Raw genomic sequence first — 14,579 nt, forward strand, 5'->3', positions numbered from 1 at the left:
TGTATATTCTTTATTTCAGACAGTGTATGCTTAATTTCTGACTGGTCCTTTTCCATTTTTTTGGCATTCTCATTGAGGTCCTTGAAGGTCTTTTCAAGTTTCTCAGTGGTTTTTAGAAGATTCTTAAGTAACCTCATAAATGTGGTTTTGAACTCTGTGCCATTCAGTAGTTTGCTTTCCTCCATTTCTTTAATTCGTGACATGCTTCTGTGTCTCCGCATTTTGGCTACCTCTCTGTGTTGATAGAGTGGCTTTGTGTAGTAGGTTATCTACAGGGGCCAGTAACTCAGCCTCCCCAATCACCTGAGGTGGACACTCTTGGTACACCCCTTTGTGGGCTGAGTGCAAAGTCTTGGTATAGTTAAGCCTTGATTGCTATTGGTACACTGGAAGGAATTGACCTCCAGGCCAATTGGCTGTGAGGACCCACTGTGTCTATAATGGAAGAGCTGCTCCTCTGGAGACATGCTTATGGTGCAGGCCTGTTTCAGTGGGGCTTTAGTGCTCACTGAGTCTGCCTCCCGAATGTGTCACTTATGGATGTGAGGAGTTGAAATCTGGTGTCTCACACTGGCCACTAGGTACACTGGTTTCTGGATCTCCAGTAAGGTGCAGGTAAGCTACTTCTAAGGCCACCTAGCAAGAGTTACAATGAGAACCACAGCCCTCACCTCCCTGCTTGGGGCTTGGAGGCTTTGGAGCTGTCTGAACTGGGTTGCAAGTTTGCTAGGTTAAGCTGTGATTGGGAATGCAATTCATATGCAAAAGCCACTGCTTGGAGCTTGGGTGGGTTTTTTAGGTTGTGTGGGGAAGGGTCTCAGGGCATCACCAGGCTAGGGCATGGCAAACAGCGATGGATGCCAGCCCTCTGTCCCAGCACTTCTGACAATGTCCCTTGCCCCAGATCAGCAAGCTCCTGTGTGCAGCTCTTTTCGCAAACCACCCTCACTTTCTGACCCCATGGCAGAGAATCCAGTTTCTCCCCATAGGAGTTTGGGTCCCCTGTGTCTCCCCAGAAACTGGATTTCAGAGAAATGGGGAGCTTTTCTCTCTTTGGGTTGAAGAAAGCAACATCCTCTGCTAGCCAGGATCCGCCACCAGCCCATATCATGCATGCCCCTGTACCTTAGCTTTTCAGCACTTGTGCCCTCAATGCTCTTTTCTCTTTCTTTCTATTTGTAGAACTTCCACTCAGCCAGCTTTCCTGTGGTTCTGGGTGACAGATGTTTTGTCTTTTAATTGTAGTTTTGAAATTGTGCGAGGCAGCAGTTTAGGTGTTTACCTATGCTGCCATCTTGGATCTCCCCTGTATAACATTTTATTATGAATTAGTGTTTGGTGCGGGAATCTGCAAATATCTCTTGTGGTGTTAAGAAAGTTTTCCTCTATTTCTGGTTACTTTTTATTCAGAAATAGGTATTGGATTTTATTTTCTGTAGCAGTTATTGCAATGATCATATAAAATGTCATGCTAATCTATTGATCTCATAAGCCAGCAATACATTTCTGGGAAAAATTTCCTTGGTCAAGATGTATTGTTTCTATACAGCATAGGAGTATAGTCAACAATATTATAATAACTAGGTATGGTGCCCAGTGGGTACTGGAAATCTTGGGGGGAACACTTTGCAAAATATATGATTGTTTAACCCCTATGCTATACATCTAAATGTAATACAAAATAATATTAAACATAAACTAATTGAAAAAAGTCGTATTTTTATAAATATAATAATTAATTTCATTTGGAAATATTTTAATTGGGACTTTTGCATTTATGTTCATAAATGAGCTAAACTATAAGGTTTTTAAAAAATGTATTTTTATTTATCTTTAACATTGTTCTGTTACCCACATAAAATCTGTTGAGAAATTTCTTTAAAGTGTTTATATTATTAAATATTTCAACTGTAGAAAAAGTATGCATCACTCAGATTCTTCAAAATTTAATATTTTTCATATAGCCCTCAGATTGCTTAAATAAATAGAAAGTTGCAAGAAAAGTACAGGCCTCTTTTGTACTTCTTTCTGATAATTTCTTCCCTCCTCCAATGTGAACAATATTATGAATTTGGTGTTCATTATTGTTATCTTTTTATACATTAATTATATATTTTTAAACCTAAAAGGTTATAAAAAATATTTTGCAGGCTTTCCCATTTCACATTAACTGTTTGTCTAGTATATTTGTGAAGTCTCTGGAGCAGATATAGTCTTGGTTTGAAATTTACAACTATAATAATGAAATATTCTACTTTTTGTTCTAAGTTCTGTTAGTTTTTTTTGTTTTTTTGTTTTATGCCCTTTGAAGTTTTATCATTAGTGTGTACTTTTATGACTTCTGAGGAACTTGACACTTTTTAAAAAATATATATTTTTATTGATTTTTTTACAGAGAGGAAGGTAGAGGGATAGAGAGTTAGAAACATCGATGAGAGAGAGACATTGATCAGCTGCCTCCTGCATACCAGCTACTGGGGATGTGCCCACAACCAAGGTACATGCCCTTGACCGGAATCAAACCTGGGAACTTTCAGTCTGCAGGCCAACGCTCTATCCATTGAGCCAAACCGTTTTCGGCATGACACTTTTATGATGAAGTAATCCTCTTTCTTCTGATAATATTTCTTGTTTGAGGTCTACCATATCTGATATAATTATAGACTTTCCAGTTTTTTATGAATAGTGTTTGTGTGTTATATCTTCTTTCAGCCTTCTACTTTAACATATTTATGTCTTTATACTTAAAGTATTTTTCTTATAGAACTCATGCATAAGATCTTGTTTTTTCCCCCTGCAGTTTGAAAATCTGCCTTTCAATTTATAAGTTTAGAATCATTTATATGTAATTATTGATATGATTTTGTTTATATTTATTATGTTGTTATTTGGTTTTTATTTATCATATTTTTTTTCTTTACCAGTCATCTTTTATAACTTATTAAGCATTTTATATTATTCCATATAATTTGCTTATTTATCTCTTTGTTTTATTATTTTAGTGACTGCTATATAGTTTATAATATGCATATTTAACTTATCCCAGGAAATAATATACCATTTCACATGTAGTATAAGGGCCTTTTAGAAATATATTTTTTCCTTTTTCCATCATTTTGCTTTTATTAATGCATACTTCACTGTATATATGTTATAAATCTCAATACATTATTTTGTATTTAAACAGTTAATTATATTTTAAAGAAATATTTAAAAAGCAAAAAATTATCTTTTATTTACCCACATTTTTATCATTTTACCATTTATTTTCATTGTGAACATTAAAGTTTTAATCTGATATAATTTTCCATCTGCTTGAAGAATTTCCTTTAATATTTCTTGTAATGCAGGTTTGATGATGATTAATATTTTCACATTTTGTTTACTGAGAAAGTAGTTTACCTTTGGTTTTGAAAGATATTTTGATGCATATAGAATTCTATGTGGACAGTTGTGTTTTTTTCAGCGCAAATATTCTAGAATATGTTGCTTCCTTGTTTTTCTGGCTTTTATAGTTTTGACAAAAAGTCTGTAGCATTAATGTGTGGTAATAAATCACTGGTAATTCGTTATTTATACTTAATGTTTCTCTGGATGCTTATAAGATTTTTTTTTATTGCTGGTTTTTATAATCTATATATAAAAGCCTCAGTGACCAAAATGAATGGGATGACCGGAATGACCTGTCTCTATGACACGCACTGACCACCAGGGGACAGATGCTCAATGCAGGAGCTGCCCTCTGGTGGTCAGTGCACTTTTATAGCCAACCTCCCCTGACCGGCCGACCTCTCATGGTTCCTCCCTACAGCCTGCAGATTGCCCAATTGGGGCTGGGCCCTGGGCTTGGACAGGGAGTCAGGGTGAGTGGTGGTGGACATGGCCCCTTTTTTAGGGGGGCTGAGGGCTAGCTTCCTCCTTGAGGCCTGTGGTCAACCTCCTATGCTCTATTCCTTCCCCTGGAAAGGAGGCCCTTGGTCTACCACCCACCCGCTGTGGTGGCAGCATGGCGGTGAAGGAAGGAGGAGGGGGCAGGCAGGGAACCATGTGGTGGCAGAGCACTGACTATGGTGACGTCAGCATTTGGAGTCTGTTCCTTCTGTGCCCAGCATGGCGACTGTCGCTTACTCTCTGGCCCGGCCCTGATTGACCTGGCCCCAGTGGACCCTGATCACCGGCCAGGCCTAGGGACCCGACCCATGCATGAATTTCATGTACCAGGCCTCTAGCTTTGGTTATAATGTGCTTGGCACAATGTATTTGTGTGTTCTTGCCAAGTGTTCATGGAGCTTCTTGCATTAGGTTTATAGTTGTCATAAAATTTGGAACCTTTGGGACATTTTTTATACAAATATTTTCTGCTCTCTCCACAGGCTCTTTCTAGAACTGTAATTAAAATATATGTTAGATTGAATATTTGTTTCAGTTTTTATCTCTCTCTGTAATTCATTTTGTATAGCTTCTATTCCTATGTCTTAATGAACTGATATTTTCTTCTGTAATGTCTTCTTCTAATGCCACCCAATGAATTTTTTTTTCAGAAAATGTATGTGTTTTTTTTTTTTTTTATAGATGTTCCATTTGATTTTTATTTTATACCAGACATTTAATCCTTTCTATGTTTATCTTCTTAAATATTTATAGTACTTCTATTATTTACCTTGGTGATTTTTAAAATTGACATTATTTTAATAATTTCTTTTTTTCTTCAAGGACATTTCTTTAATGGGAAAAATGTACTGGCACAGAACATCTCAAATGCAAACAGAGCAAGAGTTGCCGATAAGTACTGAGGAAGCTCAACTGGTAAATACCTTCTTTAATAAAAATCCTCCTTGCCTATATTAAAGTAATAGTCTGCCTTCTGTTGCTTGAATGTTTATCTAGGGAGTTTAAAAAAAATCTTCTTTAATGTGTTTTAGAGGTATATTTAACTGTAAGCACACCTAATTCAGTACCACCTTGGGAGTCTTGGATATTTTGGATTCCTGTTGCTGCCTATCATAGACCTTCTCGGCTAAGGTCCCAAACATCAGTATCTTCTCATTTCAATATCTCTCTTATCTCTTTTTTCCCCTATTTATTTTTCTCCTGGTTGTATATTATATATTTAAGATTTTTCCATAATTGATAACTTTTGATTGGATGATGAAAATTATAATACTGGATTTGGTTATTTTCATTAAAAAAAAGTATTAGGGTTTAATCTGATGGGCAGTTAAGCTACCTGAAGATCACCTGTATCTTTTGAAGTATTATTTAAAACTAGAGGCCCAGTGCTTGAAATTTGTGCACGAGGGGGTTCCCTCAGCCCCCAGCCAGCACGCTCTCCAATCCGGGACTCCTCAGAGGATGTCCAACTGTGGGATGGGACCTAAACTGGCAGTTGGTTATCCCTCTTGCAATCTGGAACTGCTGGCTCCTAACCACTTGCCTGCCTACCTGTCTGCCTGCCTGATCGCCCCTAACCACTCTACCTTCCTGCCTGATCACCCCTAACTGTCTCTGCTTGTTGGCCCGATTGCCCCCTAAATTCCCCCGTGCCTGCCTGGCTGCCCTCTACCTTCCCTCCTGTTGGCCTGGTTGACTCCTAACTGTCCCTCTCCTGGCCTGGTCACCCCCTAACTGTACAGAAGGAAGTCGGATGTCTGGTCCACCCAGTCTAATTAGCATATTATCTTTTTCTTAGTATAGATGTTCAAGTTCAGCAAAGCCTTACTCTGGAGCTCATTTAGCACTGCTACTAATGTACTATCATTCTGAGGCTTATGATAAATGTACCATGTTCTCTGTTTGTCTTGTGGAAGAGCTAATGATTCCCAGCTTATGTGAATTGTGGGAATTGTGGCTTATAGCTTTTTGGCAATTGTTCCTGCCCCCCTTCCTCCAAATTAGCAGTTTTTCTTTGTCTGGCCTCATGGATTTCACCATTGCATGAGAAAATTGGTTTTCAGCCAGAGTCAAGAGCAAATTTCTGAAGCCTCTTTCTCCATATTGTACCTAACAAATTCTATCCTCTTTGTCTTCTTACTCTAATTTCTGTCTCTTCAATTAAGTAAGACACTGGGCGCTGTGTGGTTTCTCCTTCATTGTGTTATGTTCTAGAAATTGTGTAAAACAGAAATTTGAGGTAATTTAACTCTTAATCTTTTCTTGCATCCATATTCTTAGTCATCATAGTCTTTGATTGCCTGTTGTCCAACCTTAAAAGAGGTATTCTTACATTTTGTCCAGTTATTTATGACTATAGGCCTAGAGCACAAAATTCTTGCACAGAGGTGTGTGTCCCTCAGACCAGTCTGCACCATCTCCAATCTGGAACCCCTCAAGGGATGTCGGACTGCCTGTTTAGGCCTGATTCTGGTAGGATCAGGCCTAAACGGGCAGTCGGACATCCCTCTCACAATCCAGGACCGCTGACTCCTAACAGCTCACCTGTCTGCCTGCCTGTTTGCACCTAACCACTTCTGCCTGCCACCCTGATCACCCCCTAACCATTCCCCTGCCAGTCTGATTGCCCCTAACTGCCCTCTCCTGCAGGCCTGGTTCCCCCTCCCCCCAACTGCTTTCCCCTGCAGGCCTGGTTCCCCCCAACTGCTCTTCCTTGCAGGTCTGGTCTCCCCTAACTTCCCTTCTCTGCCAGCTGGTCTCCCCTAACTGCCCTTCCCTGCAGGCTTGATTGTACCCAGCTGCCCTTCATTGCAGTCCTGGTCCCTCCCAACTGCCCTCCCCTGCTGGCCATCTTGTGGTGGCCATCTTATGTCCACATGGGGGCAGTCATCTTTGACCTCATGGGGGCAGCCATCTTGTGTGTTGTAGTGATGGTCAATTTGCATATTACTCTTTTATTAGATAGGACAAAAGTGTAAAACAGAAGTCAGTGGTCTCAGATGGATTTATTTTGTAATGAATCAAAGAAAAGGGAAAGGTAGGAAAACAGAGTTTTAAAGCACAATGAATGTTCAGATATTGCTATTGACATTATTAAAATGCTAGGGGAGAAAGAGTCCTTAAAAAGTCATGTACAAAGATAACACTGAAGTGAACAAAATGACTTCTTTTAATGCCTCATCTGTGACTTAACAGTTTGGGTAGAAGTTGGGTGTCTTTATTACTGTTAGATATTGTGCTGTGCAATCTTACCATTTCATCTATGTAGAGAGTATAATATAGCATTGAGCATTAGTAATGATAAAAATGACACAAACAGTTATACCTATTAAAAATTTAAGTATATTTATATAATTTCTTACTCTTGGTTAGATTAAATTTTAGCTTTGATTTTATCTTTCTTGCATAAACATTTAATAGCAGTGATTTACAGTATCTGACTTAATATTACCTAATTGTCTTATTCAATATGATGATATATCTATAGAGATAAGTGATTTTAAAAGCCATAACATTGGAATAATAGACATGTTTTATTGTATCTTTTTTTCTCTGTATTTCTCATTTCATGCATAATATTGACTTGCTTATATTTCTCTTTTATATAGCCCTCATTTATTGAACTATATTGACTAGCATTTTGCTGCATTGAGTAATATACCTTGATGATTTTTAAAATTGACATTATTTTAATTACTTCTCTTTTTCCTTCAAGGATACTTCTTTAATGGGAAAAATGTACTGGCACAGACCATCTCAAGTGCAAACAGAGCAAGAATTACCTATAACTATTGAGGAACCTCAACTGGTAAATACCTTCTTTAATAAAAATCCTCCTTGCCTATATTAAAGTAATAGTCTGCCTTCTGTTGCTTGAATGTTTATCTAGGGAGTTTTAAAAAAAATCTCCTTTAATATGTTTTAGAGGTGTGTTTAACCATAAACACACCTAATCCAGTACCACCTTGGGAGTCTTGGATATTTTGGATCACTGTTGCTGCCTATCATAGACCTTCTGAGCTAAGGGCCCAAACATTTTTCAGAAGGGAAAGATTTTAACAGTTCTTTTGGTCTAGAGACATTCAGATCCAGAAGATAATTGGAGAATTAATTAAAAGTATTAGCTTTTAACCCTCACTGGTTTGGCTCAGTGGATAGAACATCAACCTGTGAACTAAATTGTCCCGGGTTTGATTCCAATCAAGGGCACACACACAAAAAAAAAAAGTATTAGCTGTGGTTATCTTCTATGACTGTATCACATTATTCTTTATTTAGCTGAAATATCGTGTAAAACTTTGACAAGGGGATAACTTTGTAGAACAATATGGACAATTGGCGTCAGAAGTTTGTTTCAGAAATAAAGCCCCTTTTCCTCCATCATCATCAAAATACTTATGGGATTCAAAGCTGTCTAGAACATATTCCATGTCTCTCAGTATATAGAGATCCACATTTATGTAAAACCATGCTGGTGTGATGATCACTTCCCTTGCAAAAGATTTATAAGGTATTGAATAGAAAGCTCCTATATTAGTTCCTGAAAATATGATTCAACATGCATAAAAATTCAGATCAAACTTTATTTTTAGCCTAATATATTATGTTCAGAAAGTGTATGTAATATTTTCACAAAAGCCATTGATCCTGTAATTTTAGAGTTATTTTAGGTGGTTAAACTACTGGAAATTGAGATGCTTCTGGGTTTAGACCATGTATTTTTCCCTTTCTAGTCAATACCATTCCAAAACAAGAACCCTGGGAGAGTTTGTTGAGGAAGTCAGGAATAGAGAAATTAAAAAGAAAAGGAGTGCCAAAAGCTATGACACATAAAATGAATAAATTTGTCATAGGTAGACAGTATAGAGCCCATAACACATATTACCCCAGTGTATCTATTCTGCCATTTTTATGAAAAGGATTTTATTAATTCCTTTTAGCCAATGAGGAAAATGAGGCTAAAAAGGATAGGTAACTTGACCAAGATCACTCATAAATTTATTGATAGATCCAGGATTTGAATTAATTCCTGTCTGGTTATAAAGATCTTACTCTTTCCAAAGCATCATCCAGTAGATTTATAAAAATATGAGCTCCAGATTCAATTTGTGTTTTATAAATATACAGTTCTTGTTTCAGCCATCCCTTGACTATAAACTTCTATAGCATTTTGACTGTATGCCATCTTTACCATTTATTCTACTTATTAACAATCAAGTGTATCAAAGAACAGAGAGGTACAATTGCATTTTCAATCCAGTCTATAGAATTCAGATTTCTATGTAATAAGGTTGGTTTTATCATCTGCTAACCTGAGGCAGAGAAGTTTTAATTGTCAGAACTCCATAATCCCAAAAATCTTTGTTCGAAATTGTGCCATACCCAAATATGGCTATAAAGATTCTTTCCTTAAGATTTGTGGAGATTCAGATTAAGTTAGTGAAACTTTTGTGTGTGTGTGTGTGTGTGTGTGTGTGTGTGTGTATGTGTGTGTGTTTTGTGGCTGTGCCATTTCTTTTTATAATTAAATTTATTGTGATTATATTGGTTAATAAGGTCAGGTAAGTTTCAAGTGTACTATTCTATGGTACATGATCTGTATATTGTATTGTGTGCCCACCACCCCAGTCAAATCATCCTCTGGTTGGCCTCGCTTATCCTATGCCCCTTGTCTCATCCCACTGGTAGCTATCATACTATTGTCTGTGTCTATGAGTTTCAGATTTATATCCCATATATAAATTAAATCTTATGGTTCTTAGCTTTTTCTGACTGACTTTATTTTACTTGGCATAATATTTTCAAGGTCTAATCATGTTGCAAGTGGCAGTATTTCATCTTTTCTTATGGTTGAATAATATTCCATAGTATACATGTACCACATTTTCTTTATTCAGTCCTCTATCAGAGGACATTTTGGTTGTTTCTATGTCTTGGTTACTATGAATAATGTGGACATTTAATCTTTGCAAATAACTGTTTTTGATTTTTTTGGGTAGATACCCAAGAGAGAGATTGCTGGGCCATATGGTAACTATATTCTTAACTTTAAAAAATATATATTTTATTGATTTCAGAGAGGAAGAGAGAGGGAGAGAGAGATAGAAACATCAATGAAGAGAATCATTGATTGGCTACCTCCTGCATGTACCCTACTAGAGATTGAGCTCTCAAAGTAACCCGGGTATGTGCCCTTTTCTGGAATCAAACCTGGGACCCTTCAGTCCACAGGCCAACGCTCTATCCACTGAGACAAAACAGTGTGGGCTGTGTCTTTAACATTTTTAGGAACATCCATACTGTTTTCCATAGTGGCTGTCAAGTTTACATTCCCAGTAGCTGTGAATGAGGGTTCCTTCTTCTCTACATGCTCCCCAACGCTTGTTACTGTCTTGTTGATAATAACCATTCTAAAAGGTGTGAGGAGGGAATTTCATTGTAGATTTTATTTGCATTTCCCTAAAGCTAGTGATGTGGATCATATATATATATTTATATCTATTGTATTGGCCATTTATATGGCTTCTTCGGAGAATTGTTCATTCAGGTCCTCTGCTCATTTTTTTATTTGATTGTTTTTGTTTGGTGTTCAATTGTATGTGTTCTATATATATTTTTAGATATTACTCCTTGTCAGAACTGCTGTTTGCAAATAATATTTTCCATTTGGTTGGCTGCTTTTTAAAAAAAATATATTTTATTGATTTTTTACAGAGAGGAAGAGAGAGGAAAGAGAGTTAGAAACATCTATGAGAGAGAATCATAGACCAGCTGTCTCTTGCACACCCCCTTCTGGGGATGTGCCTGCAACCAAGGTACATGTCCTTGACCGAAATTGAACCCAGGACCTTTCAGTCCACAGGCCGACGCTCTATCCACTGAGCCAAACTGGTTTCGGCTGCTTTTTTTGTTTTGTTGGTAGTTTCTTTTGCTGTAAAGAAGCTTTTTAATTTGATATAGTTCCATTCATTTATTTTTGCTCTAATTCTCTTGCCTTTGGGATCAAGTTCATAAAATATTCTCTAAGACCATGATCAATAAGTTTAGTACCTATGTTTTTTTCTATGTGATTTATTGTTTGAGATCTTACTTTTAGGACTTTAATCCATTTTGAATTAATTTTTATACATGGGGACAAAATTTAATGTAGTTTCATTTTTTTGCATGTGTCTTTCCAATTATCCCAGCGTCATTTATTGATGAGGTTCCCCCCCACCCCCCATTTTATATTTTTGGCTCCTTTGTTGAAAATTGTTTGCTAGCATACATGTGATTTTATTCCTAATCTCTCATTTCTGTTCATGTGTGTGTGTTTTTTTTTCCTGCCAATACTATACTGTTTATATTAACATTGCTTTTAGTATAATTTGAAGTCAGGTAGTGCAATACCTCCAGCTTTGTCCCCCCACTCCCCAGGATTATTTTGACTATTTGGGGTCTTTTGTGGTTCCATATAATTCTAATGATTTTTTTCTTTCTTTTAAAAAACGGCATTGGGATTTTGATGATGATTGCATTTACTCTGCATATTGCTTTGGGTAATATGGACATTTTAACTATGTTGATTCTTCCAATCCATGAACATGAATATCTTTCCATTTCATTGTGTCTTTTTTTTTCCTTTTAAATCTCCTTTAATAATGCTTTGTAGTTTTCAGTATATGAGTCTTTCACATTTTTGTTAAGTTTATTCCTAGGTATTTTATTATTTTTGTTGCAGTTGCAAAATGAATTTTTTTCTTCATTTCTTTTTCTGAAATTTCATTGTTTGTATATAGGAATGCAGTGGATTGGGGTTTTTTCACATTGATTTTGTATCCTGCAACTATACTGCATTTATGTATTGTTTCTAATATATTTTGGAGGAGGCTTTAAGGTATTCTATACACAGAATCATGTCATCTGCAAAAAGTGACACTTTTACTTATTCATTCTCAATTTGGATGCCTTTTATTTTTTTTCTCTTGCCTGATTGCTCTGGCTAGGACTTCCAGAATTGTGTGGAATAAGAATGGTGAGTGTGAGACAATTTTAAGGAACTCAAAGCAGGAGTAGAGTGATATTTTTGTGAAAAATTTCCATTTGGGCTTGGGATGGCATTGGGGTGTCACGGTGGTCTTCTCAAAGTCTCTGGGCCAGCTCTTCTCTGAATACCTGAAGTCAGGGTTTTGGAAGAACATCAAGAAACCCCATTTTTCAGGACCAAAGAACCTCAGGTTGGGCAGAGGTTAGCTGTTTCAGTAGGCTTTGATTCTGAATGAGTTTGGGGTACAGTCAGGGTTAGATTGGAATCTTGTTATTTCCTTAGAGTTGGTGCATAATAACTGTGGAGTAGCCATATTTCCTGAAACAAGGACTGAGGAAATTAATTTGTCAGACTTCATACTTTTCTTAAGTCAATTTGAGTTTTTCATTGTAAATATTCAAAGGGAATTTACTACCTCTTTTTAATTTCAATCATGCATTTTTATAATTATTTTGTTGTCAGAGAGAAAACATTGTATGACTTTAAAAAGGACCAATAAAAAAAGCATTTCTATACATTTATGTTTTCCAACAGAATGAGGCTGATGAAATTCCTGAGACTGTATCAAGTGTTTTTCCAAGTGAACAAGAAGATATATTAGAATGGGGACCCTCCGATGCAGAAAGTGGGGTATTTAAACCTCAGGAATCTTCAGAAGTTCAGCAAGCTGGTGACTCAAATAAACCCTTGGAAGATAAACAGTTTATAGGTGGATCAGAAAAAGCCAAACAGTTATCTATAAAGGTAAAATACTATTATATTGAAAACAGAATTATGTGAGTTGAGGATGTGCAGGTGTAAAAAAATGACCTAGGCAAGGGCCAAAGAATACGGGGGGAGTTAATCCTGAAAAAAGGCTCCTGATGTACAAATTGCCTATTTGGGAAAATGGAACATCTATTTTGTTTGAAAGCTTTTAGTCTCAAACCTAATCACAACTCTGGGGAGAAAAAATATATATCTACAATGTATATCTATATATCTATGTATCTATATATCTATATCTATATCTATATCTATATCTATATCTATATCTATATCTATATCTATCTATATCTATATCTACATCTATATCTATATCTATATAATCTATAATCTATATCTTATCTATATCTATATCTATATCATCTATCTCTATCTCTATCTCTATCTCTATCTCTATCTCTATCTCTATTAATCATTGCCCAAGGATATTTTTTTATTGATTTTTAGGGAGAGTGGAAGAGAAAGGGAAAGATGGAGAGAAACATCAATGTGAGAAGAACACATTGATTGGTTGCCTCCTACAGGGGCCCGGGAGCAGCCTGGAATTAAGGTATATGCCCCTGACTAGAATCAAACCCGGGAACTTGGTCCACAGGCCAGTGCCTTTACCCACTGAGCAAAACTGGCTAGGACAAGAGAGATTTTTGAGGAAGGAAGGATTCCCAGGGTTTTCAGACTGATTTTTCTTACCATCTTGAGGGAATCAGGAACCGTAGCCCTGGGGTCAGGACTGATATATGTTGTAGCATTTATAACTTTGTTGTCTTTTTTAGGTTTATCCTAACCCCTAAGTGTTTTCCTATTGTGAGAATGTTTTCCAGATTCATTTTATTTATTTATAATTTAAATAATTTTAAACACCATATTTACATATTACCTTACTATATTTACTTAGTACTATTCTTTAATTTGGGCCATCCTTTGGCTTAAATAAATGAGTTTATTTTGAACTAGATATTCCTTAGGCTGACATTTTGTAGGTGTGGAGACCTTTAAAAGCATCTTCAAAGACTATGACATCTTGAAAAAAGTGTTAGACTGGTGGGCACAGATGGGGTCACTTATTCTTCCACCTGGACCCTGGGACTTTGGGAATAAAATATGGTCATGAGAAGAAAATGGTTAGCTACTAAATGTGCCAAAGACAAATGGATTTTCTGAACAATGATTTAACTACCATGGCCAATCAGGAATTTAAATCCCTCATTAGAAAACCCCCCAAATGTTAATTCTTTTGGCTTATATTGGCTGCTATTAAGAAGTTATTCAAAATTATGTATTTTTAAATAAAAAGTGGCAGTCTTTTCTTTAGGTAACTAGAATTTATTAAGTGTTGACTATGTGGGAACCATTTTGCTAAGTGTTCTACGTGATTTATCTTACTTTTTCTAGTAATAACCCTATTATTACTCTCATTTTATAGTTGAAAAAAATAAGTCATAAGTCATAAAGAAGGTAAATAACTTGCCCAAGTACAAACATCAGTTAAAGTGTAGCTGCAAACTTGAACTGAGGTGTCTAATTCTGGAACGTTCACTTTTTACTACTTATCGGTGCTGCCCTTTCATAGCAATAATTAATATGTATCTGGTTAAGTATAAGAACACATACTCTCAGAAGCAAAAATGACTAGGCATTGGTGTCCTTCATGAAACTAGGAAGAATTATTTGACAAGAGAGACTTGGAGAATGAATTAAAAGAGCTCTAAACTGGGAACAGAAGTGTTTCAAGGGAAGGAGAAGAGAATGTCTGATACAGCATTTTTTTTTTTTTTTTGTCATTGTTGTGGGATATTGTGGGGCACAATATCCCACAATATCCCAGAAATGCCATAGGAAATAGCATTGGAAGTGTTCCTGTGACTCATCCCACTAAGTCTTCACCAAGAATATGTAT

General features: G+C 36.4%; 1 protein-coding gene across 1 annotated transcript in view; it reads left to right on the top strand.

Moving 5' to 3' along the window:
* Nucleotides 1–14,579, top strand: part of TTC6 (tetratricopeptide repeat domain 6) — a 185,829-nt gene that overhangs the window by 62,949 nt on the left and 108,301 nt on the right. The window contains exons 2-3 of the mRNA XM_036452372.2: nucleotides 4,714–4,806; nucleotides 12,452–12,661. Of these exons, the coding sequence (XP_036308265.1) occupies nucleotides 4,714–4,806; nucleotides 12,452–12,661 (303 nt within the window). The remainder of the gene's footprint in view (nucleotides 1–4,713; nucleotides 4,807–12,451; nucleotides 12,662–14,579) is intronic.

The sequence above is a fragment of the Pipistrellus kuhlii genome, unplaced genomic scaffold (assembly GCF_014108245.1).
Source record: "Pipistrellus kuhlii isolate mPipKuh1 unplaced genomic scaffold, mPipKuh1.p scaffold_m20_p_1, whole genome shotgun sequence".
In the NCBI taxonomy this organism is placed as follows: domain Eukaryota; kingdom Metazoa; phylum Chordata; class Mammalia; order Chiroptera; family Vespertilionidae; genus Pipistrellus; species Pipistrellus kuhlii.